Source organism: Nyctereutes procyonoides, unplaced genomic scaffold (assembly GCF_905146905.1).
Source record: "Nyctereutes procyonoides isolate TBG_1078 unplaced genomic scaffold, NYPRO_anot_genome, whole genome shotgun sequence".
NCBI classification, from domain to species: domain Eukaryota; kingdom Metazoa; phylum Chordata; class Mammalia; order Carnivora; family Canidae; genus Nyctereutes; species Nyctereutes procyonoides.
In genome coordinates, this window is record NW_026575128.1 from 16,427,790 (window position 1) to 16,454,520 (window position 26,731).

The following is a 26,731-nucleotide window of genomic DNA, read 5'->3' on the forward strand; positions in this document are numbered from 1 at the left end:
ACACACAAAGCCATGGGAGCCCCAAACCAACTCTGCCTGGAGATCCAGGGAAGAGCTTGTCACAGAGGAGGTGACATGTGAGTTGGAGTTTGAGAGGTGGAGGCCGTGAGGAGGGACCCTCCAGATAGCAGGTGCATGTGGCCAGCCCCCCAGGCTGAGAGCACACCTAGTCCAGGCCCCTTTGGCGGGAGAAGCTGCCACAAGCAGCTCTTGGAGTAGAGATTAACCTGCGCTGACCCAGGCGACATTCGGACTGCTTCCTGAAGTGAAAGGAGTGGTTCTGAAGGCAGAAAATTTGCAGGAGAGCGTTCCAGGTTGCAGGAGATGCGCACAGCACAAAGGTGAAAAAGGCTACGGCTCCATAGGGCAAGGCCACCCGAGGGTTATGGTTCCAGGAGGCAGCAGTTCCCTGGTGCTCCCGACAGCTCTGAGAAGCCTTTTGATTAAATTACAAGTTATCAGTTGCATCCTGTGTGGCTGGAGTTGCCCAAAGCCATACTTCCCGATCCGTGGAGGCATTCCTGTATCAACAAATGCCAATCACCTGGGTTTGTATACACAGTCGGGACAAGTCCTGACGGCTCCCAGCCGAGATATGTTACTGGAAGGGCTCTGGGAGAGCTGAAGCATCCAGGGTGTGAGGACAGCGCAGCAGCAACAGTTACCACCACGGGCCGGGTGTGCCCACACCAGCTGCTTGCTGCCGTGACGGCCAGCACCAGGCCCAAGCCTCACGGACGTGGAGTCCTCCTGTTACAGGACTGCGTGCCCCCGCGGCAGATGAGGGAGCCGAAACTGGCACGACTGTGAAACTTGTCCAAGGGCACACAGCGAGCTGAGTGGCAGAGCTGGGATTCAAACCCAGGTTTGCTTGATACCCAAACCAAGCTCTTTTCACTGGCGCAGCCTAAGTACGGGGATCCCCAGGCCCTGTTCAGTCTCTGTTAAGATGAGATGCCGTGAACGTGGCACAGTCACTGACAAGGCCCGGACCTCAAGGGATCACTGACGCAGTGGTGAGGTCAGATGGCAAAGACGCCCCCTCCTAAGGTCGCTAACCAACTTCACTCCAGCACCAGGCGATGACAGTCTGGCTACGGTGGGACCACCGCATCCCAGCTATAAAGCCCTCTGCTTCCTGAAATCCAGGCCAACGCTCAGGAAAAGGGCTGAAATACAGCAAGCAGTTCAGTTCAGTCATGGCCTGGGAGGAAAACAGGCAACCTCTGGCTACAGGGAGCGTGGGGGCTGCAGCCATGGAGCCCGTCTTCTTGGCCTCCTCTCTCTGCTGCATCCAGCCTCCCAGGCCCCTGCTGGCAAGGGCTCATGGCTGGACAAGGACGAGAGCTGCTGCTCACAGGGGTGGGCCCCTGGGCTCCGGAGGCAGCACTGAGAATAGTCCTTCCTCTCTTCCTTGAGCAAGCGCTCCTTCACAGAGTCTTTGAGTGAGCCCCAGAACAGATGGGAGGCCCCGAACCCTTGGTTTCTTCCTGATAATCTGAGCAGCAAAGGAATGCATTTCCATGAGGGTCAGGGACTTTGCTGGAGGCCACTGGAGACAGGGCTGGGTCAAAGGCCCCATGGTCCTGGATGAGCAGTCCTTCCCTACAGCCTCGAAAACCGGGGACAGGGTTTGTGGTGCTCTGGCCTTCCACCTCTTGCACTGCTCTTCACTCAACTTCAAGAGGACAAGGCTGCCAGCAGGACTGGCTCCACCAGAGAAAGCCACTGGCCATATTTTTTTTTAAAAAGGTCATTGCTTCTGAAGGCTTCTTATCATCAGCGGAACCACATTAGCTCCCAGGACCTAATCAAACCAGCGGTCATTCTTGTTGCTTCCTCCCCCAGAGGTAGGGGCAGAGTAGAGCCAAGTCCACTGAGGAAGGGAAAGGACCTGGATTTCAGGGGCACTTGAGCATGTGTTAGCTTGTGAGCAGGAAGAGAAAGGCACAGGTGCAGATAGCAGCTTAGAGAGGGTCCTATGGGCAAACACACAGCTGGGCAGGGTGCTGCCCTTAATACCCTTTGCAGGTCCTGGGGGTGTGCAGGATGAGGGTGGGGGGAGAGCGGGACTCAGGTGGAGACAGCCCTTCACTGGCCGGAACTGCACTGATCACAGCCTCCCCTTAATCCATGGAAGCAAGGTCAGCATGGGCAGCAAGCACAGAGCCATCACTAATTAGGCTCCACGGAGCTCGTTTCTGCATCCAGGTCCCAGGCCCTGTATGGGGGTCTTGTTCCATTTGGGGGTATGCTTCCCCGGCAAGCTCTGCAGCCAGCCACTGGCCTAGACCCCCCTTCTTGAGAGGCTGAGCAGCAGAGTGCAAAGCATCCTTTTGTTTTTTCCAGCCATCTGTTTTCAAACTGTGTGTTCTCAAGTGCTCCTGCCGCAGGAAACTTCCCTATGCTAGGCCCCCGGAATGCAGGGAAGGAGGATGGGTCTGTCCCAACACAAAAGGCCCAGAGATGTCTGGGGGTCTGCTGTCAACAGACCTGCTTTCGTGATGCTGCCAGGAGCCAGGCTGGTATTATCCCCATCAGGGTCTCCGCAGAGCAGAGACCATGTTGCCCGATACCCTCCACACCATCTCGGACAATCTTGTCCACCTTCCAAGGTTCATATATAAATCACCTTCAAATTGTTCCTCTGGACCAGGCCTCTCCCCTGAGCAATTCACTGAACTCCTGCTGTGCGGGGCTATGGCTTCCCTCTGGCTACTTCATTTGCCTAGGCCTGGACTCCCCACATGGCAAAGGGGCAGAGAGTAGAAAGATCTCGTGACAGGGGTGCCTGGGTGGCTCAGTAAGACACTCAGTAAGTGTCTGCCTTTCGCTTAGGTCCTGAACCCAGGGCCTGGAATTGAGCCCCGCATGAGGCTCCCTGCTCAGGGGGGAGCCTGCTTCCCTGTCTCCCTCTGCCCCTCCCCTCTGTTCATGCTCTCTCTCAAATAAACAAATAAAATCTTTTTTTTTTTTTTTTTTTTTTTTTTTAAAAGAAGGCTGTCGTGACACGCAGGCGGCACAGGCTGGTGTCCTGCCTCCGCCTGGGGGAGGTCAGTCTTCAGCACTGCTTCTCCCCTCTACCTCTGGCTATTTACTTTGAGGGGGCCAGTCACACAGTGACCATCCCTGCTCCCTGAAATCCAGCCAGGGTAGGAAGGGCAGGTCCAGTCCTCTACACCCCAGCACCGCCTCTCGGCCCACATTCTGCCCTGGGTTGTGTGTGAGTGGAGCTGGGACGAGAACCCTCCCTCTCGCTGCAGAGCCAGAGAGATGAGCCCTGCAGGGCTGTTCCTGGCCCGAGCCTCTCGGCTTGGGAGAAGGGCCAGGATCACGTTTTGTGCTTTCACCAGCTTTTGCTCTTCACGAGCAGCACAGCTCCCCATGTGGGGATCTTGTACCTCAACCAAGAAAAGCAAAGCTGCTAATCTGACAAGATCAATCCTCAACTACCGCAGGAATGCGGCCTGCCTGCCTGCTCTCACCAGGGACTGCGCTGCTAAGTACCTCGAGGATTCCTGCTGCCCCGCAGAGCCTGGAGCTCGGTCTGCAAGGGGGGAAGCTGCTCCACACCAGTGTGTTCGGTGTGTTCGACCTTGCATCCTTCCAGGCACAGCTCAGGTGTCACCTGCACCAGGAACTCCCCTCACTCATCTCTCGCCAGCTCTCCCCACCTAAGGGCCTCCTCTGTGCCTGCACAGGCCTCTGTCTTCACCGCTCTCAGAGTGCATATTGCTGCGGATCTGTGTCTGCGTGTGTGTCTGTGTCTGCGTGTGTGTGCTGCCCCCCTTAATCCTGAGGTTAGGAGGTACAGACGAAGGAGGGAGGTCCAGAGTTTCAGCCACCCTGCCTTCCTCCCTGGGCTCTTACCACTACACACTGGTGCTTCTCAAGCCATCTGGGAAGAAGCAACAGTTTGTTTTGCTTTTGAAACCACCAGTCTGTTACAGCATGATACTGTTGATTTCGGCTCAGGTCTTGATCTCAGGGGCGTGAGTTCAAGCCCCGCACTGGGCACTGGGCTCCTCGCTAGGTGTGGAGTCTACTTAAAAAAATAAAAATAAGGGCTCCTGGATGGCTCAGTCGGTTAAGTGTCTGTTGGCGCAGGTCATGATCTCAGGGCCCGAGAATTAAGCCCTGAGTCGGGCTCTCTGCTCAAAGGGGAGTCTGCTTCTCTCTCTCACTCTGCCCTTCCCCCTGCTCATGCTCTCTCTCTCTCTCTCTTTTTCCCTCCCTTCCTCCCTCCCTCCCTCTCATAAACAAAAAAATTTTTTTTCACCCTTAAAAAAAAATAAGGGTGCCTGGGTGGCTGAGTTGGTTAAGCATCTGCCTTAGGCTCAGAGCATGATCTCAAGGTCCTGGGATCCAGCCCCTCATTGGGCTCTCTGCCCAGCAGGGAGTCTGCTTCTCTCTCTATGTTCTCTCTCTCACTCTCTCAAATAAATAAAAATCTCTTTAAAATAAAGAAATAGGGACACCTGGGTGGCTCAGTGGTTCAGCATCTGCCTTTGGCTCAGGACATGATCCTGGAGTCCTGGGATTGAGTCCCACATCGGGCTCCCTGCATGGAGCCTGCTTCTCCCTCTGCCTGCTTCTCTGTCTCTGTCTCTGTCTGTCTCTCTCTCTCTCACTGTGTCTCTCATGAATAAATAAGATCTTTGAAAAAATAAATAAAATGAATTACTAGAAAAGTTAAAATACGTATAAAACATAAGCTCAATTTTTAAATGATTAGATTCACTTGGCATAAACTTACTCTAGTTGCTACAGACATTTCTAACACTTTATTACCAATTTCTCAGAAATCTGGTGGCAGACCAGGTCACATCGCTTTTGATTCCATAGCACACAACAAGCTTCCTGATTGATGCCCAAGGGTTTTGCCCAGCATTCGCCTTCTGGAGAAGTTGGAGAGAGGCAAGACACACATGGCTCCTCAGGTCCTGAATCTGGCAGATGGACACACCGACATCATCAGGGGCAGGCAGCAGACCGAGGCCTAGCCCCACATCTGTAGCAGATGAATTTAGAGCCAGGAAAAAACCAACAGGTTTTCTGCAATGTTCACCAGTTCAAAGAAGTAGGTAGGGGTCCCCAATCATGTAGGGAAGGAAATTTTTCCATGGAAAACAACTTCTGGCCATTTACCACAGACTCACCTATAATGGTTAGTGTACAGAGCAAAGAGGAAGGAGATGGAATGCCCAGCTCTAAGGCACAAGGCGGGGAAGACAGGGCTGGGGGTGGCGTAAAGGGGAGGCTGAGACAGGAGCAGTGTTAATTTAAAAGCAGATCATGGACTGGTTTCCAGAGGTCAGAACAACCGAAACAGCGAATACATGAAGAAAAAACTGCCAGCGGAGAAACCAAGAGGACACAGGTGGCAACTCCTTTAGCTTCAGGCTGGAGCCCAAGTCAAGGCCAGCTGTTTAGCCTGTCTAGAACCTGCAGGGCTGTAGACCCTTGGGCACTGGACAGCCCCAGTGGCGCAGCGGTTTGGCGCCGCCTGCAGCCTGGGGTGTGATCCTGGAGACCTAGGATCGAGTCCCGCATTGGGCTCCCCGCATGGAGCCTGCTTCTCTTCCTCTGCCTGTGTCTCTGTCTCTCTCTCTGTGTCTATGAATAAATAAATAAGATCTTTAAAAAAAAAAAAAAAGACCCTTGGGCACTACGCAGAGAAGCCTGAGTTCCTGAGTGCTCTGCACCTCCCAGAAAGGCCCAGCCCCCAGGGATTTCCTTGCAGGGGTACCCACTGAAAATATTTAAAACACTCTCCAATTAAAGGAAGGAAGGAAGGAAGGAAGGAAGGAAGGAAGGAAGGAAGGAAGATAAATAAATAAATAAATAAATAAATAAATAAATAAATAAATAAATGGAATTTACATTCCCCTACAGGCTCATGGTTCACAGCCAAGACTCAGGACATAAGGTAGGGTGGGTGACTTTGATTCCTGGCTCTGTACTACTGTGACTGTGGCCAAGCTATAGCTAAACAACACTTATTCCAAAGGGTCACTGCACAGAATAAATCAAGTAATGAATATACAATGTTTAGCACAGTGGCTGGTACGTAGTAAAACTGTGTGACCTTTTATACACACAGGCTGTGTATGTCTGCCAATGGAAAGTAAGGCCTCTGAGGGATGGATTACATGTATCTTATACCATGCTGAGGCTCTAGCACCTGGAGAAGGATCTAGCACCCAGGAGGTGCTCAAAAAACATCTGCTGAACAAATGAAATGGTAGCTATTATCATTAGGTTTAAAGGATAGTAGAGTCAATGTGGCAACTACTCTTTTTTTTTTTTAAGATTTATTTATTTATTTATTTTAAAGAGACAGTGCTAATGGGGACAGGGGTAGAGGGAGAGAATCTTTAAGCAGACCCTCAGCTGAGTACAGAATCTGCTGCCGGGGTGGGCCTACAACTCACAAGATCATGACCTGAGCTGACACCAAGAGTCAGACGTTCTACCAACCGAGCAACCCAGGCGCCCAACATGGCAACTTTTTAAGGGAAACCAGAGACCTCAGTATGATTAAATACCGGTATGAAGGAGACAGTAAAGAGAATGAAGATCCAGGTTCCTGGGTCTTTAGGTCCAAGATCCAGGAGAGGTTGAAGAGCCAGGGCACAAGAAAGGATTGACCTCAGAGAAGAGATATTATAGAGGACAGAAGTGTCAGGACTCAGTGACTAACTGGATATTTGGTTGAGAGAAGGAGAAAGAAGAACTCTCAGATTTCTGGCTCAGGCAACACTCTCAGGTAGATATTGGTGTCATTTACTGAAATAGGCAATAGGGGCTGATTAGATTTAATAGAAATTCAGTGAGTTGGTCACATTGAGTTTGAGATCCTTGAGTCATCCAAGTGGAGCTGTCCAGCTGGAAGTTGGGTATCTGGGTCCAGAGATCAGGAGCTGAGAGTCATTGGCACATAGGTGTTAGCTGATAACAGCCAAGTAAGAAGTGAAGAGGACCGTAACTGAGCCCTGGCCCACATAAGCATTTAAAGGTGGGCACAAAAGAAGAAGGCTGAAGAGGGACTGAAAAGGAACAATCAGAGAAGCAGGAGGAGAACTAGAAGGGAGTTTGGCCAAAGAATTACTGAGAGGAGAGAGTTTCAAAATGGAGGAAGAGATCAATACTGCCAAATACTTCAGAGAGGTCAGAAAAAGAGAAGCTCTACCCTTGGGTTTGTCAGTTAGTCCTTTCAAGTGATCTGAGCAAGAACATTTCAGGGAGGGAAGTGGTGGGAGTGGAAAAAGCAATTGTAATGAGTCTCTGCACACTCTTGGTTGGGAGGTACTCAACTTGCTCTTAGTCTGGAAGGACCATAATTTTGTAGAAGTGGATGGTACTCTATTCTCCTCTATAATTTAGGACAAAGCTTAGTTAGGATGACTTTCAATCTTACCATCCCTCTCTGGTATTGCAGTGATAAGAATCCCAGGATCCTTCTTGGAAGAGCAGAGAGGGAGGATCTTTGGGATATGGGGATACCACATTACCCTGGCCAGGAGCCCATAAGCTTTCAAACCCCCCGAAGGCAGTGCAGTAGGTCTCCTCTGCCTTCTCACACAAGGGTCCCAAAACACACAGCTGGGATTCTGTCAATATTCCAGACTTCCTGCCTCAGAGAGCTCGGCATGGTTTCAAAGGCCATCCCTAGATTCTCAGGAATTCAACCAGCTTGGACCATGGCAATAATTCCTTAATGGTATGAAAATCACAGATACACACAGTCACAGATAGACACCGTGCTCCTTGGCCTTTGTAAAGCCAAGTGGATCTCAAGAGAAGGGAGGTTTTCCTCTGTAGAAATGGACAAGAAGGCAATTTCTACACCAGTATTTCATCAGCCACCACCAGACACCTGGTAGACTTCTATACTATGGCTACTAGCCAGCCTATCCATGAGACAGCCTCTAGGAGAGGAAGCAGCACGTGGCAGGTAAGCTGGAGGGCTCTGTGGTGCTTGGGTTCGAAACTCAGCTTCATCGCTTCCAATCTTTATGACTTTAAGCAAATTGATCGATTCTCTCCACCTCCACTTCTCATGCTTAAAACTGGCTCAATGACAACACCTATCTCATAAGATTGTTGGGAGGATTAAACCAGATAAGATAGGAAAAGGTCTCAGCAGAAGACCTGGCACACTGAGAAGTATTAGCTATCACTGCTGCTGCTGTCTAGCTCTGCAGCATAGCCACAGCCTGGGCTTGGATTCTGCTTTCTGCTGAAACTGCTTGACCCACACTTAGCCTGTAGATGCTATGCCTGCTCCCCATGCTAAGTGGCTCCACTGGCCACCATCTAAAAGACATTAAATTAAATCTTTCACCAAGGTCTGCCTGGGTGGCTTAGTTAGTTAAGTATCTGACTTGATTTTGCCTCAGGCCATGATCTCAGAGTCATGAGATGGAGCCCCACATTGGGCTCCATACTAGGTGTGGAGCCTGCTTAAGATTCTCTCTCTCTCCCCTCTAAAATAAATAAATAAGTAAAAAGAAATCAATCTTTCACCAAAGCACAAAAAGTGATTCAAAAGTAGGTAGCAAAGTATTGCCAGGAAAATGGAGAGTGTCAATTAAGGTTTCATCAGCTATACTTTTTGCTTTAAAAGCTTACACTCCTTCACTCCACCCCTAAAAATTACATTTTAAATATTTATCATGATCTATTCTGGGAGCTTCCTTCCTGAAAAAAAAAAAAAAAAAAAACTTATCCGATCATAATAAAAGTCATTGAGAAAACAGAATTCACTCAGTAAGTATCTAACATTAAAATTTTCTGGAATGATCAACATTTGTAGCCCCAAAATAGATCATCTCATTTCATTCTCTTGACTAATGAGATAAGTAATGCCCAGACTTTTCCAAAATCACACAGTATGTTAAGTGAGAAATTTGTGAGAACTTTCTGTCTCCAAATCTCATCTCTTTCCCATCTCATGTATTAGTATATGACAAAATAATAAATTTTCTACATCAAAAAAATTATTTTCTTCACTCTTTCCATTAGAAGAGTATTTTACCAACATCCCTCACACCTTAAGCCTCTCCATCTCCTATGGTCAGAAATTAATATCCACTCATAGAACAAATATTAAATGCCTACTAAGTGTTAAAGGCTCTATGTTAAGTGTTGGCAGCCATGGACAAGAGCACGTCTCTATGCTGAGAAGTTCACAGTCTACTATGAAAGAAATATCAATAAATAATTTTAAGTACAATGACAGAGCTATGTAGGTGACACTGTGGTGGTATAGGTTGAGGAAAGAATAACTGAGTGCGTGCAGAGAGATGGAGGTCAGTCAGAGAAGGCTTCCCCTTCCGTGAGACCAACACTGCTCAGAGCAGAGCAGATGCTCAATAAATCTGAGTTCCTTTGGACCTTATTCTCCCCTCTTCCCTGTCTCTCTCATTAGAAGAAGATGTCTCCAAGCAGGCAAGTCTCAGGAAAAGAAAGGCAGACTTCCCAGCAGACAGCACAAAGGGTGAAAAAGGGAACAAGCTGGCTTCCTGAGAAGCAGGACTCTGTAGGCAGAACAGGCTGGCACATTGGCATCCCTTCCATTACCACCGCCTGCTCCTCCATATGTACCCCAGTGTGAGAGTCAGTGACTGGGTGGGCTCCACAAGGAGCAAGGCTTAGAAATAGAGTAAGAATGTATGTTTCACAGAGCACTCAGTGGGAAAAAAAAAAAGATAAAGATTTATGGTTTATTTTTATTAGACTGTGTCAAAACTAACACATCAAAACTGCATTAAGACCTTCTGTGTCAAAATGTTGATGCTATAAAAATCAAAATCCTGATTTTACTTAGTACATTTGGTCAAAATAATCAAGAAATGCTAGCTAGCTACAGTGTGCCTGGGTGGCTCAGTCAGTTAAACATCAGCCTTTGTCTCAAGTCATGATCCCAGGATCCTGGAATGGAGCTCTGCTTAGCAGAGAGCCTTCTCCCTCACCTTCCCACTTGTGCTCTCTCACTATCTCTGTTGTTATCTCTCTCTCTCTCTCTCTCTCTCTCTCTCAAAACAAAACAAAAGGTAACTACCCACAAGGGAAAAAAGTAAACAAACCTAAATTACAACATCACTCCTAACACCACAAACACAAAACCAAACAAAAACCCAGATGGATTAATAATTCAAATATAAATAATAAAGTTATAAAAGTACCTGAAGAAAGCATAGAAGGAGGCACCTTCACAGACTACTATGTGCAGATGTAAATCCAAAAACTGCTTGCAGAAGGCAATCCACCAGGAACTTTCAAAGTTTCAAATGCTTATAATTGTGATCCAGAAATATTATTCTTTATTCTCGATGATCTTAAATGTGTAGGAAGTGATGCACAGAGAAGATTATTCAATGATGTAATAGTAATAGCAAATGATGTAATTTGTAATAGTAAAGATGAGAAATTACCTAAATGCCCATCAATAGGTAATCACCTAACTAAACTATTATACATCTGTACAACCAAATGCCATGTAAAACAGAATAAGGGACTTCTGTTTCTAGCCATGATGGAATAACAGGGATGAGGTTTAACCTCTTACCTTTAACAACTAGAAAACAAGCTAAAATATGTGAAAAAAAAAAAAAAACCACACACACACACACACACAACAATTTCAGACCACTACAAGGGGCAATGGTCTTTCTGAGTTGAGAAAACAGGTCACAGTTTAGAAGACCAAAGAGGCTAGAATTTGTGGAGAAGACTAGGATAGAAGATAGAGCTGTATAGAAAGCTCTAGAGATCTGCAAAGGGGTTCCCTTAGATCTTTGGCCAAGCACTCATCTGAATATGTGAGAGGAAACTCTGAGGCTGAGGGAAAACCACCAGGAAGCAATTCCTGATGCTCATACAGGGCTGGGAAGTGTTAGTGTTCACACAAACCCAAGTGGAAATAAGTCCATCATAGTGGAAATATCTCATAAAGCACAAGGAATGGGTCAAATCCTCAGAATGGTACCACATGAGAAATAAGGATAAATTAGCCCCAGACAAAAGACCACTCACAACCTGCACTAGTGGTGTGAAAAGGCAGCATCACAAGGCTACAACTGATTCCAAGTAACTCAACCCCATGCCCAAGCAAAATCTAGCACTCTTTAAAAGAATATGACAAAATCTAGCACAGAAAAATTTAAACTTTGCAATGTTTGGAATCTAATAAAAAATTACCAGGCAAGGAATAGAAATAGCCAAAAAATAGGGGTCATAACCCCCAGTTGCTGGCAACCATGATTCTGTTTTCTGTCTCTATGAATTTGACTACTCTATGTAGCATATAAGTGGAATCAAAGGTATTTTTCTATGACTGGCTTATTTCACTTTGCATAATGTCCTCAAAGTTCACACATGTTGCAGCATATTAAAATTTCCTTTCTTTTTCAGGCTAAATAATGCTCCACTGCATGAATGTACCATATTTTGTTTATCCTTCCATCTCTCGATAGACACTTGGACTGCTTTGGCTATTGTAAAATAATGCTGCTATGAACATGGGTGTACAAATATCAATTTAGGACCCTGCTTTCATTTCTTTTGGGTATATACCCAGAAATGGAATTGCTGGGTCACAGAGTCATTCCATTTTCAATTTTTCTGAGGAATTACCATACTGTTCCCAAACTGACTGGACCATTTTACATTCTTTTTTTTTTTTTTTAAGATTTTATTTATTTATTTGACAGAGAGAAAGCACTAGCAGAGGGAGTGGCAGGCAGAGGGAGAGGGAGAAGCAGGCTCCTCGCCAAGGAGGAAGCCCAATGCAGGGCTCAATCCCAGGACCTCGGGACCTCGGGACCTCGGGACCCCGGGACCATGACCCTAGCTGAAGGCAGATGCTCAACTGACTGAGGCATGCAGGTGCCCCTCATTTTACATTCTGATCAACAATGCACAAGGGTTCCGATTTCTTTGTTGTCTTCATCAACACGTTTTTCTCTTTCTGTCTGTCTATCCTTCCTTTCTTCCTTTCTTCTCTCTCTCTCTCTGGATAGCAACCATCTCAATGGGGGTGAGATGGTAGCTCACTATGTTTTTGATTTGCATTCCCTAGTGATTAGTGATGTTGTGTTTGTTGGGTCCTTTGTATATCTTCTTTGGAGAAGTACCTATTCAAATCTTTTGCCCATTTTTTAATCGACTGTTTTGTTGTTGTTGATAGGTGTTGAGCTGTAGTTCTTCATATATTCTAAATATAACTCCACATCAGATGTATGATTTGGAAATATCTTCTCCCACTCCGCAGGCTGCATTTTCCAGTTCATTTCTAAATCACTTTAAATAGCTGACTATTTAAAACAAAAATAAATAAGAACAATGTCACATGGATTTATAATACATAAATGTAAAATGTATGACAAAAATAGCACAAAGGATGGGGGGTGGGTAATGGAACTATACTGTTGTAAGGTTCTTAAACTCTAGATGAAGTCCTGGAATATTATATTAGAGTAGATTACAGGATTGCTTGGGTGGCTCAGTCGGTTAAGTGTCTGCCTTCAGCTCAAGTCATGATCTGGGATCATGACATCATCAACCCTGAGATCAAGCCCTGTATCGAGCTCTCAGCAGAGAGTCTGCTTCTCCCTCTGCCTCTCCCCCTGCTCATGCTTTCTCTCTCTCAAATAAATAAAATCTTAAAAAAAAAATTAAAGACAGATTGTAAACACTAGAACAATCATGAAAAATATAAAACAAAGAGGTATAGCTAACAAGTCAACAGTATGGGTAAATTGAAGCCATAAAACACACATTCAATTAGTCCAAAAGGAGGCAGAAAAGGAAAGAAAAAAAGAACAGAAAATGGGTATCAAGACAGTAGATTTAAATCCAACCATATTGATGACTACATTAAAAGTAAATGGTATAAGCACTGCAATAAAAGGCAGACATTGCCAGGTTGGATAAAAAAAGCAAGACTCGACTATGTGCTGTCTACAAGAAACCCACTTTAATTATAAAGACACGGGATGCCTGGGTGGCTCAGTGGTTTAGTGCCTGCCTTTGGCCCAGGGCATGATCCTGGGGTCCCAGGATCAAGTCCCACATCAGGCTCCCTGTGTGGAGCCTGCTCCTCCCTCTGCCTATGTCTCTGCCTCTCTCTCTCTCTCTCTCTCTCTCTCTCTGTCTCTCATGAATAAATAAAATCTTAAAAAAATGATAATAATTATAAAGACACATATATTTAAACATAAGAAGACCAGTTCTGAATTAAACCAGCCCTGAGAACCAACTTCTCTGAGGCTCAAGGGTAAACAAAAACATATGCTGCCCCCGCAAACACACAATAGTAAAAGTATGGGGAAACATCAAGCACAATGAAGCTAACTCTAAAAAGGCTGGAGTAGTTACATAAGTATCAAACAAAGAAGATTTCAGAACAGAGATTATTATACCAGAGAAGAAGGGACATTTCAAAATATTGAAGGAATCTATTCACAGCAAGGGAATATAACAATCCTAAATGTATAAAAACTAGTGGCACAGCCTCAAAATATGTGAAGCAAAAACTAATAAATGAAGACTTCAACATCCCTTTGTCAATAACTGACAGAAAAATCAGTAAGGATGTAGGAAACTTGAAATAATCAACCAGTATAATCTAATTGCCATTTATAGACTACTCAATCACTGCAGAAAAATCTTTAAATGCACACTGAATATTTATCAAAACAGACCATAGTTTATCCCACAACTCAGGTCTCAATCAACTTGAAAGTGTTAAAATCATACAAGAAAATATTCTGATTACAACAAAAGTAAACCAGGTATCTGTAACACAAAGATACTTGGAACAACCTCAAATATTTGGAAATTAAGCAAAACACTTCAAAAGAACCCATGGGTCAAAGTAGAAATCACAAGTGAAATTAGAAAATATCTTTAACGCAAAGAAAATAAGAATATAATATCAAAATTTGTGGGATGTAGCTGATACAGTTTATAGAGGGAAATTTATAGCACGAAATCAAGGAATCAAGAAATCAAATCAGTGGTCCTAACTTCTATCTCAATTAACGAAGAACAAATTTAACCCCAATAAAGCGTATGGTAGGAAAAAATAAAGGTGAGAGCAGAAAACAATGATCATAGTGAAAAAATGAAAAGAGAAAAAACAATGAACCCAAAAGCTAGTTCTATGAGATCAATAAAAATGATAAACCTCTAACCAGAAAGACTAAGAAAAAAAGAGAAAATACATAAATTACCGATATTAAGCATAATAATAAGCCAATACATTCAACAACTCAATGAAATCCACAAATTCCTCGTCTGGCACAACTACCAAAGAAGACACAGGAAAACCTGAATACAAATAAGAAAGCTCTAGATCTAATAAGGAAATGAAATTCTTCATTCTTTTTTTTTTTTTTTTTTAGAAATGTAATTCTTAATTTAAAAAGCCTTCCCACGACGGGATTTTTTTTTTCTAAGATTTATTTATTTATTTGAGAGACAGCATGGGTGAGTGAGAGGAGGGACGGAGGGAGAGGGACAGAAAATCTCAAGCAGACTTCCCAATGACTGTGGAGCTCAGGGCTCGATCTCAAGACCCACAAGATCATGACCTGAGCTGAAACCAAGAGTTGGGAGCTCAACCACCTGAGTCACCCAGGTGTCCCAAAGGGATTTTCTTAATACAAATCTAGGTAGCCCTAGATATCTTTGCTGGTAAATTCTATCAGTCATTTAAAATATAAATATAAAATAAAACCAGTACTAGTTCTGTACAAAACTTTCAGGAAACTGCAGATGAAGGAGTATTTTCTCACTCGTTCTATGATATCAGCATTACCCTGATGCCAAAACAGAACACTATTCAGCAATAAAAAGAAACAACTGGGGGTACCTGTGTGGTTCAGTCAGTTAAGCATCTGCCTTTGGCTCAGGTCATGATCCCAGTGTCCTGGGATGGAGCTCCACATGGGGCTCCCTGTTCAGCAGGGCGCTTGCTTCTCCCTTTGACCCTCACCCCACTTGTGCTCACACATTCTCTTTTCTCTCTCTCTCAATGATGAATGAATGAAATCTTAAAAAAAAAAAAAAAAAAGACCAAGAACACCAGAACGCAGCTCTGGTAAAGAAGATGCCTATATCCAGCCCTGTGTGTTTCAAGTGCCTCCTGGACACCAGCGTATGTACCCAGCATACTGTGACTGGGGCCCAGGAAATGCAAATACAGGCGACACAAGATCCCAAGCCTCAAGGAGTTCCTGGCCCAGCAGGGGGCGGGGGGCTTGATGTGCACAACTCAAGTCTCTGCCCTTTCCACTACTGTCTTCTCTGTCATCCCCAGCTCAAGCTCTCTCTTGCTGTCTCTCTCTCAAATAAATAAAACCTTTTAAAAAAAAAAAGAACAACAGATACACACGATACACATATGAATCTCAAATGCATTCTACTAAATGAAAGAGGTACACTCAAAAGGCTTCGACTGTATGATTCCATTAATATAACACTCTGAAAATACTACAGGAACAGGAAATGATCAGTGGTTGTCAGGGGCTGGGGGTCAGGAGAGAGGTTAACTACAAAGCAGCACAACGGAACCTTCAGGAGCCGATGACGGAAATGTTCTATTGGACTGCTGTGGTAGTTGCTCAAAGGTATGCATTTAGCAAAACTCCTACAACTACACCAAAAAGTAAATTTTGTATGCAAATTAAGCTTCAATAAATCCTACTTTAAAAAAATTATAATATATCCATACAATCATATGTTACACAATCATTAAACAAATAAGATTATCATATATGCTGATAAGAGGATAATCTCCAACATATATTGTTAGGAATAAAAAACAAGATACAAAATAATAAGTATGTGATATTTCTATTTATGGTACTACTGGCAGTCTCTGGGGCAGGGATTTGGAGCAGGAGTGTATGCCCTTTTACATATTTTCAGTTATTATTTAACCATATGCTTGTATTACTTTCAATTAGAAAAAGCCAAAAAAACAAACCACATCTATATCCAGGTCAAGGAAAACTCACAGGCATCTGGTCCAGGGGACTGAGTCAAGTAAGCCCTAGAAAACATGTATAAGGACATGGAACATAGCACCAGATACTTTAGAGCTGCTCAATAAATAGCTGGGGGAAGAAAGTTATTTGGAAGCAAGTTGGAAGGCAGACTTAGACAGAGATCCCTATCTGGAAACCAGATATTCAGCCAGCAGACCCCCGTTTTTGACAAGGAACTAAGCTTGATCACTCACATTAGAAAAAGAAAAGGAGTGGGGTGCCTGGGTGGCTCAATAGGTTAAGAGTCTGACTTTGGCTCAGGGTCCTGGGATCGAGCCCCGAATCAGGCTCCCTGTTCAGTGGGGAGTCTGCTTGTCCCTCTCCTGCCTCTCCCCTGGCTCATGCCCTCTCTTTCTCTCTCAAATAAATAAAATCTTTAAAAAAAAGAAAGAAAGAAAGAGAGAGAGAGAGAGAGAGAGAGAGAGAGAAAGAAAGAAAGAAAGAAAGAGAAGAAAGAAAGAAAGAAAGAAAGAAAGAAAGAAAGAAAGAAAGAAAGAAAGAAAAGAAAGAAAGAAAAAGAAGCATAAAAACCACATATTCTGGATTTACTTTCAGGCAAGCTGTTTCTCAACACTCCTCTGCAAGCACACTATGTGCCCTAACCTCACCCTGCTCAGGCATGGATGCAAGCTGTTCCCCCAGTGAACAGATCCCACCCCAAGAGGCCACTTCCAGGGCTCCTCTGCGGTCTGAGTCCTACATCCCATCTCCCAGAGGTTCCTGGGCAGTCTTTCCTCCAGCCCCTCTAAGTCAGACACTACAAGAACTTTCTGAAGGAACAAAATGACCCCGACAGTCTCATTGCACTCCAGGCTGCAGACAAACCCATCCTGGCATGTCAGGACCTTCTCTACACTACAGCTTCATGGAAAGAAAACTCGAGAGGAAAAAAATAAAAAGAAAACTCGAGAGGAAAAGGCAGATATGTAAGCAAGGCCCCTCAGCAGTGTGTAAAAGGAACTCCCGGGGTTTGGCACAGTTTCTTTCAGCAGGCCCAGTATCAGGAAATCAGGAACTCCAGAATGCAAGATGGACAATGAGAGAAGGTGCTGGAACAGCCAGCCTCTGAAACTCTTCTTTGTTTCTTGCTTTATTTGGGTATGTGTCCCTGAAGCCGGGTAGTTCTGATACTACAGCTCGGCTCGGAGCTTCTGTGCTGGGTAGCCTTGTCTGGCTGACTCCGGGTACCTGGCTTCCAAGGAGCAACCACACAGGTTCGACCCGTTCCCTCCCCTCCAAAGAAACAGGCTGGCAGGTGTAAGCTCCCAGAGGCAGGACAGAGTACGGTAGAGCAAGGACATAGAGCAGGACTGAGGTAGGAACCAACCCAAAACAAGTCCTTTCCAGGCACCCCTGGACTCAAGGACACAGTGAGTGAGTTACAACAGAATCTCGCATGCTCAGAGCACATCACTTATGCAGCATTGGGGTTCTGATTCCTGGGCCACGGACCAGGCCGTCTGGGCGGTGGAAAGAAACAGAAGCACTTACCGGGGAAAGATGGCAGTCATCAAGGCCGAAGCATAGCCAGGCTTGCAAGCTCCCTCTGAAAAGTTTGCGTACTTGGTGGCTAACTCAGCAGGCCTATGGGGAGAGAAGGAAAGTCACAGCTTGCCGGGCATGGAGCAGTCAGTGGTGTTCATTCTTGAAGAGCTGTAGGTAAAGAGCTTGAATAAAGCTTCATTGTCTACAATCAGCCTTTCAGCCCCTTTTCCACAACAAGGGTTCAGGGGGAAAAAAAATCCCAAACCAAAAAACCCTAAAGGAATAATAGGTAGATAAATGAGCAAGGCCCCTCTGTAGAATTAGGTCAAAGGGGGCGCCTGGGTGGCTCAGTCAGTTGGGTGTCTGCCTTGGGCTCAGGTCATGATCCCAGAGTCCCAGGATCCAGCCCCAGGTCCGGGCTCCCTGCTTCTCCCTCTGCCCTTCCCGCTGCTTGATCTCTCTCTCTCTCTCAAATAAATAATTTTTTTTTTTTTTAAGATTTAACGTATTTATTCATGAGAGACACAGAAAGAGAGAGGCAGAGACACAGGCAGAGGGAGAAGCAGGCTCCACGTAGGGAGCCTGACGTGGGACTCGATTCCGGGTCTCCAGGATCATGCCCTGGACTGAAGGCGGCGCTGAACCACTGAACCACCCGGGCTGCCCTCAAATAAAAAAAAGAAAAAAAATCTTAAAAAAAAAAAAAAAAGAATTTGGTAAAAGGAACTCACTGGGTTTTGCACAGATTCCTTGCAGCAAGCTCAACTCAACACCAAGGACGTGAGGAACTCCGTCCAGGCTCCTGGACAAGGCACATGGAGCCTGGACACCCAGGGAGAGAGCCGCCCAGGCTCTGACAGTCACGGGCACTGCCCTTCCAAGCCTCATCGGGGGACCCGACACGCCGGCCACGCCTGCCTCTGCTCTCTCCACACACACACAGTGGCAACCACTCTCAGGTGCCTGAGCGGAGTCAGACAATGTTGGGGCTGTTGCTGTAACAACTAGATGTTTAGTTGAAGACGTTCTCCTGCTCTCCTATCCTCTCTGCCTGGAATGTTCTTCATTATCCCTCACCACCTGGCTCTGCCTACGCGTCCTTTGCAACCGAGCTCAGATCTCAACCTTCTTCACTGGAGTCCTGCCCTGACCCTCAGGTGGGGCTAAGTGGCTCCCCGTGCCCCATGGCCCTTGCCCCTGCCCCCCACATTACAGGCCCAGCCCAGAGGCGCTGCCACACGCTACTGTAATTGCCGCTAGTATGTCTGCCCCCCTACACTGTGCATTCCCACGGCCGGGGCCTGGTCTGATCCTGCATCCCCACGACCTTGCACAGAGATGGGCCCACAGAAGACGCCGAGAAAGTTTTCTGAAGGAACAAAATGACTCTGATACAGTCTCACTGCGCTTGTCCTGAAAAACAAGACCACCTGGGGAGCCCACAGTTCAGAGTGTTTGCTGACCATCTGCGGAATGTTTTTCTGAAGACGTGGGTGTTCTAGCCCTGGCTTTGTGGCTGCGACTACAGTCATGTCACTAGGGCGTCAGTGTCCTTATGTGTTTGATGAGGGGCTGGAGTCATTGCCATGGGCCCAAACCCCTGCCAGTGCAGTCTGGAGAGAAGCACGCTGGGACAACAGGACACACGCAGGGGCTGTGAGGCTGGAGGCCGTGCGTGCTGGGGCACCTGAGGGAGCCCTGGCGGGGTGCCAGTCCCTGGGCCCATCCCCCTGCCCCCCCTTGGGCCCACGGCCAATGCTGCTCTGCGGCACCGGGGGCCCCCTGGTAGGTCTCCCCTCAGGGCTGCCTTCTGCAGGAACTGGGTGCGGCAGGGGCAGGGCCAGCGGGGAGGGGGCTGCCGCCCACACTGGCTCTCCAGAAACCACAATGTGTCTGTGTGATTCACTCATGTGCCCCTGCGGGTCTAGCCCAGGGCCCTGCGCAGAGTAACTGCTCACTCAATGTAGACAAACTCTTCTGCATCCCTGTGTCCCTGCTTCTAGAAATCTACTTTTTTTTTTAAGTCTTTCTTACCAAAGAAATGTAAAGCCAGAAATGCAAATGCCAATGCCAAGGGCTAAGCCAGAGTTAGAGACTTTATTTGGTAGGCAAAAGAAAGTCAAAGGTAGGGATCCCTGGGTGGCACAGCGGTTTAGCGCCTGCCTTTGGCCCAGGGCGCGATCCTGGAGGCCCGGGATCAAAACCCACGTCAGGCTCCCGGTGCATGGAGCCTGCTTCTCCCTCTGCCTGTGTCTCTGCCTCTCTCTCTCTCTCTGTGTGTGTGTGTGACTATCATAAATAAATAAATAAAAATTAAAAAAAATAAAGTCAAAGGTTTAACAAGAGAATTTATGTAACAGTACTCTCTTATGTAAACAACTGTTATTTCCGAAACAAAATACAAAACTTCGGGACAATTCATGAACTTGCGGGAAGCCCTCAGACAGGGCACGGTGACTGAAATATAGATTTCGTTACTTCTTCAGCAGCCATGTGAGTAGGTGGCCAGGAGTTATCAATTTACACATGAGCTCAGAAAAATGAAGACACCTAACCAAGATCAGAAGGCTCGTCAAGTGGCAGCCTTGGTAGACTTGTGCAGTGTGGATCACAGAGGGAGGCACGGAGTCCTTGGCTAGCACAGAAGTGGTGAGGGCTGGTGGGGAGGGGCAGAGAAGAGGGCCACGAAGGCCTCACACCGCGCTCTGAAAGTACGCCCCAAGCACCGAGGTGTCCTGAGTCCTTCATATCCCTGTCTCCCAGTCCCCCACCATCTGTGGGCCTGCCTTCTAACTGTGGGTTTCTGTGTTCTTTCTGAATTCCAGAAGTTTCACATTGAAGACAGAAATGTATATACAACAAGAGAAAAGCCTGTGGCCACATCTTTCCTCTCTCCAGTTTATACCATCAACCTGTGGCAAGGTGCTTCAAGGATTAAGGGCCATGGGCAGTGTTGTGCCCAAGATTGCGAATCCGAGAAACCACCAAGGAGCCGACACCGATGCAAGCGCATGAGGGTTTATTAGCAAGCTCGAGCTTGGGTCCAAGTGTACCCGACACCGTGGTGCAGGGACTTTGACCCCGAGGTGGGTTACAGCAGGGTTTTTTATGGGCTGGTCTAGGGGATTTTCAGAAGGGGTGGAGGAATTTTTCTTTTTCCATTCCAATATGGGAGCAAAGGGTGGGGGAGTCTCTTAAGATCTGATATGGGATTCTCTGAGCTCTGTTGTCTTTCTGATATGGGATTCCCTGCCGAGGACATTCTGAGCTTTGTTCTCATTCTAATATGGGGCTTAATTGAAGTAAGGTAAAGTTCAGCTCTTATTCACAGGGCCTGAGATGGCTGTACCTGTGCTAACACTGAATTTAAGGTGGAATGGCCTTAATTTTTCTCGGCCTCCACAGGCAGTCCAAGGTCGGAGGACTCAGGTAATCTCTCATGGGGAAGAGGGGGCACTGGTCAGATGGGGCATGGGGAAGCCAGAACCCACCCAGGAAGGCTCTTCCCATGAGAGCGCAAGGTAGCCAGATGTGGAGGATGAGCAGCTCTAAATCAACCCCCCATTGAGAAAGCAACAGTAATTCCTAAAACATACAGCCCGGGGGACAGTGGGCCAGGTCAAGTTATTACCAAATTAAAATGCCTTAGCAATGGCCTCTGACTACCCCAGGGAGAGAAGAATAGGGGGAGTGTTGGGGAGTCTGAGTCATCCAGCAGGCTGGGACCTCTGGGGCAGTTAGCGGTCAAAACCACCAAGATTAACAGTCGCCAACTCCCTCAGGCCAGAATAGTTAGTTTCTCTAAGGCACTCACACTCCAAATGCCAGGAGGGCCCCACAGATGTCTGATCAAATCATTCAGCCCTTGTTCTTCTCATACTCTCCAGCTGGCCTTTCATTTTGGGAGATTTAGCATTTCAACCAGTAAGAGCACTCATTGTCCTGCAAACGTGACTACCAAGCCCCTGGGGTGAAGAGTGTGAACCACTGCACTCAAGAGGAAATCCAGATAGACAGACTGGAACCCAAGAGAAGGAACCACACTTCCACTCAGCTGCTGCAGCCAGGAGCACGGGGTTGAAGGATCAGGCCAGGCAACGGGTGGCAAATGGGAAGAGCATAGGATCTGGAATGAGAAACTTTCACAGAGGACACTGGCACGTTGTGTGACCTTGGGCAAGTAATGGAAAATCTGATTCTCAAGCTTCCTCATCTGCAAATGGGAACCACTTAATTCCCAGGGATCTTGGGAGGATGTGGTGAGAAAGCACACTTGGAGGGGCTGGCTGTCCTCTAGAGCACCACACAAAGGCTATGTGAACCATGAGGTGGAAGAGGCAGGCATCCAGATCACGGAGACTGAATGCTTCGCTCCAGTTTGGATCCTGTCTTTGCAGAGGGTCACTGAATGATGGCCAGTGGGAGGGAGCATTTAGGGATCAATGTTTGGGAGGTGAGGAGGCTGAGAGAGGCTGGAAGGGGCAGTGCATGGGACAGAATACTCTTCTGGAGAGAGTAAGTAGGTGCTCTGTCAGTTGCCAAAGGTGAGGAAGTGTCCCAAGAAGGACAGAGGAACCAACTGCAACAACACACTGGAGGGCCTCTGGTAACATGTGGCCACTGGCTTAAAAGCTGTCTTTGGCAATGGGGAGGTCACTCCTGACCTTGACAAGAGCTGGTTCACTGGAGAGTGGGGGTGAAATGCTGATTGGCTTTAAGAGAAAACAGAAGAAGTGGGGTCACGAATAGAGACCATGGTTTTTGCTATAAAGGGAGACAGAGAAATGGAGCAACAGCTGGAGGGAGGAAGCAGGGAAAGATGTTTTTGAGGTTAAAAGACAGTTGAGCATGTTTCTAAGTTGGTTGGAATAAGAGGGAAACTCCTGATGTGGCAGAGATGGGACAGTTGTAGGACAAATGTCCTCGAGGAGGTGGCAGGGGGGTGGGGGTGGGGTGGAGAAAAGGACCCAATACAAAGTAGGAGGGCTGGCCTTCCTCTGCTCACCCTCCACCATGGCCATCTTTGCAACATTCGGTTAAGCACCATTCCCATCCCCAGCAGAACCAACCCACCTGCCTGAAGACCCCATTTCGCCCAGCCAGCTCCACCTTAGCTTGCTTGTTCCAATGTTCTCTTTCTCTCCCGTCTCCTTCTCTTCCTCCTTCTCATTCGTTTGTTCATTCATTCATGCATTCACTCGACAAAACATTTAGAGGCAAAAAAGTCACTGTGCTTGGATTTGTGTCCTGGCTCCACCCCTTCCTAGCTGTGCGACTTTGGGCACATTATTGAATTGCTCTGTGCCTTTGTTTCCACATCTTTAAAAACTGGGATGATACTCATACAACCATATTGAAAGTTAGGTTGAGAATAAAGTACTTTTAACTAACTAGAATTAAATTTTTTTTAAAGACATGACAAATAAACACAAAAACAAAACAACAAAACAACCAAAAATAAATTGCATCCAGGTCTTTGTGTAGCCTAAAGTTCATTTGTTTTTATCACTGAATATTAGTTCATTGTATGGATGCCCCAAACTTTGTGCATCCATTCACCTTGACAGATATCTTGGCTCCTTCCTGTTTTGGGTGATTTTGAATAAAATTGCTATAATTACTCATTTAAAAAGGAGAGAGAGAGAGAGAGTGAGAGAGAGAGAGAAAGAGAGAGAGAGAATAAAGTGCTTAGTATAATGCCTGGCACTTAGTTTTCTCTCAATACATGGTGACTGTAACAGTCTTGCTGTTGTGTGCCAGACACTGGCCTGGGATTAGGGACCCAGCGATGGTTACACTGAACAGAAACTGTCCTTTTAAATGATCCTTCTTTCCTAGACCATGGTAACTAAGCATGGTGCATAGCAGAACGGTGCATGGCATAGAGTATGTAAGCACCCAACAAAACGTTTGTTGGAGTGAACTCAACTGGTTACCTTGACTGGTTGGAAGTACAATTAACAAAGTGTGAGGGAGAGATGGTGATGGCTGGGGGGAAATGGAGATGGGACTCTGAGGGTTCTCCCTAGGCTTCTACAGGCCAGTGGTGGGCATCTTGTGAGCAATAATCTAAGTTCTAGAACCTTCTTAGAGAGGTCTGAAATCAGATCAGCCCCTGGCTGTCTCCTCATTCATTCAGCCCCTAGTTCACCAGTTCAGGAACTGGTCTTCACAATGAAACAAGACCACGCAGGTAACACCTGGCACACTGCTTGATAAGCAGTGTGTTAATAAATATTAGTGTCCCTTCAAGCAAGTACAGTAATTTAATCAGAGATAGCCAATATTATTGTCAGAGGGAACTGCCTGAACACACCAATAAGAATCCTCAGCCCAGGGCTGGTCCCACCACTGCTTCTTCAGTGCTATCCTCTCTAACTTCCCTGATGAAGATGCATTTCTCCAATTACTAGAGATCTGTTTCTGGAACATGACTTGGGAAATGGCAGATGCAGGTTAGGTTAGCTTTCGTAACCCTATTCTGTTGTTAAATATTTTCATTTTTATTTCTTTCTGAAGTAGACTAACAAAAGAAAGGCTACTAACTACGGCCATAGGTCCTTTCAAGCTCTGAGATGAAATTCTTCTCCTTAAGGATAATTTCTGTCTCCTCTGGCTGCCTCTTCCATCTGACTTCATAATTACAGATCTGCTGGCTCTTCGCATCGTTAGTCTCTTCATTCACCCACACTTGGCGGTTGCCAGCCCATCTTGTGAACTCCACTGCAGGCTGGGGCTTCCATACGGTTTTTGCCCCACTTACGGTGATCTATAATAAACTTGGCAGCATTGTCCTATGTCTCTTTCATCGCTTTAAGGCAGAGAGACTGCTTGATCTGAGACATCTGGAATTTGTGATATTTCTCAGCTCTAGAGGACTTGCCTTTCAGCTCTTGCTACTTACTGTGCACTGTAATACCTTTTCAACAAACCAGGCCATTCTGCTATTCCATCAGTGATTCTGGACCTGATGCTACTGCAGTTTATCTTTGTCTCCAGAATCATGTCATTTGTTTCATTTTGGCCAAGAGGATGCTCTCCTCTCCAGCAAGCTCTTGCAAGTCCTTTAGCCTGAGCTGTATAGGCAATGCTCACAGTGATTCTCCATCAGGGGTCTGTTGCAAATGCTCCAATTCAATTGTGTTTCTATATTTCATTTCTTTTTTTTTTTTAAAGATTTTATTTATTTAATCATGAGAGATCCACAGAGAGAGAGAGGGAGAGAGACACAGGCACAGGCAGAGAGAGAAGCAGGCTCCATGCAGGGAGCCCGACATGGGACTCGATTCTGGGTCTCCAGGATCTGGCCCTGGGCCGAAGGTGGCACCAAACCGCTGAGTCACCAGGCTGCCCTACATTTCATTTCTTTAAACACACACACACACACACACACACACACACACACACACACACACCACATCCTCTTTCAGGGTGGTAGTGGGAAGAACAGGGAAACTAACATTTACTGAGCATAAACCATATGCTAATAGTTGACCTAATTATTTCATTTAGCTTTACAATAATTCTCTAAGGCAGTAAACCCCTGAGATCCAGGCATGCAGGGTGTAGAGTCCAAGAGAAGACATGGTTGGAAGATGTGTTCTATTTTTAACACTATAAAATTTCAAATGATAAATTCTGACAAGGATTGCATTGAATCTGTAGATTGCTTTGAGTGGTATGTACATTTTAACAATATTAATTCTTCCGATCCAAGAACATGGAATATTTTTCCATTTATTTGTGTCTTCTTCAATTTCTTTCATCAAAGTCTTATAGTCCTCAGTGTACAGGTTTTTCACCTCCTTGGTTAAATTTATTTCTAGGGGTTTTATTCTTTTTGAGGCAACTGTAAATGGAATTGTAAAAAAATATTTATTTATTTATGATAGAGGGGGGGGGCAGAGACACAGGAGGAGGGAGAAGCAGGCCCATGCCAGGAGCCTGATGTGGGACTCGATCCCGGGACTCCAGGATCGCGCCCTGGACCAAAGGCAGATGCTAAACCGCTGAGCCACCCAGGGATCCCCTGTAAATGGAATTTTAAGGAATTTCTCTTACTGATAGTTACTGCTGTATAAAAATGCAATTCATTTTTGCATAGTGACTTTATATCCCACAACTTTACTGAATCCTTTTTATCAGTTCTAATGGTCTTTGGTGGTCTTTAAAATCTTCTCTATATATCATGCCATCTGCAAATACACATACTTTCACTTCTTCCTTTCTGATTTGGATGCCTTTCTTTTTCTTGCCTGTTCTGGCTCAGACTTCTAATACTATGATGAATAAAAGTGGTGAGAGTGGACATCCTTGTCTTGTTCCTGATCTTAGAGGAAAAGCTTTCAGCTTTTTTTTTTTTTCTAGCTTTCAACTTTTTATTGTTGAGGATGATGTTAGCTATGAGCTTCTCATATATGGTCTTTATTATGCCAAGGTAAGTTCCCCCTATACCCACTTTGTTGAGGGTTTTTATTATGAGCAGACATTGAAGTTTTTCAAATGCAGGTTCCTGGGTACCTTAGTCAGTTGTGCAGCTGTCTCTTGATCTCATGTCATGATCTTGGGGTCATGAGATCCAGCCCCATGTCAGGCTCCATGCTCCTTAGGGAGTCTGTTCAAGATTCTGTCTCCCTCTCCTTCTGCACCCCCACCTTCTCCACCCGCCCCCACGCCAGTGTGTGCATGTGCACTCTCTCTCTCTCAAATAAACAAACTTTAAAAAAAAAAAAACACAAATTCCAGAGAGCTAAGGCACTATGAATAATAACAGTATTATTAGTTTTTTTTTCTTGTGGTAGGAGGTGTGAATTAGCCAGTAGTGATGCCCTGGACAATAAAATCCACAGAGAAGCCTGAACCAGAACAGAAAGAGGTGGTGTCTGGATACTGTGAAGAACTTTCATGTGTACTGAGTGGATAATAAACAAATACATAAGCATGCCCACTAAGCACCAAGCCTTATATACATTATCTCTTTGAGACCACATTTAGTTTTCTCATCTTCTTTCCCCACTGTTCTAAATCTTCATCAGTAAATCATTACATCTCACATGGGCCCATCAATGTGTTTATATACCAGAGGTGCTACTTAAAAATATTTAGCCAGGGCTCTGCACACCATTGGTGCAGCCCTACTTTAAGGTAAGTATTATTCTCATTTTTGACAAGACAAACTGAGTCTAAAA

The 26,731-nt window shown here is 45.8% G+C and overlaps 1 protein-coding gene across 4 annotated transcripts in view; it reads right to left on the bottom strand.

Annotated features, from left to right (window-relative positions):
* The window catches only part of ST3GAL3 (ST3 beta-galactoside alpha-2,3-sialyltransferase 3), a 194,103-nt gene that overhangs the window by 55,644 nt on the left and 111,728 nt on the right, over positions 1-26,731 (bottom strand). For all 4 annotated transcript variants that reach the window (XM_055341757.1, XM_055341758.1, XM_055341755.1 and 1 more), the window contains one exon: positions 17,550-17,642. In XM_055341757.1, the coding sequence (XP_055197732.1) occupies positions 17,550-17,642 (93 nt within the window). The remainder of the gene's footprint in view (positions 1-17,549; positions 17,643-26,731) is intronic.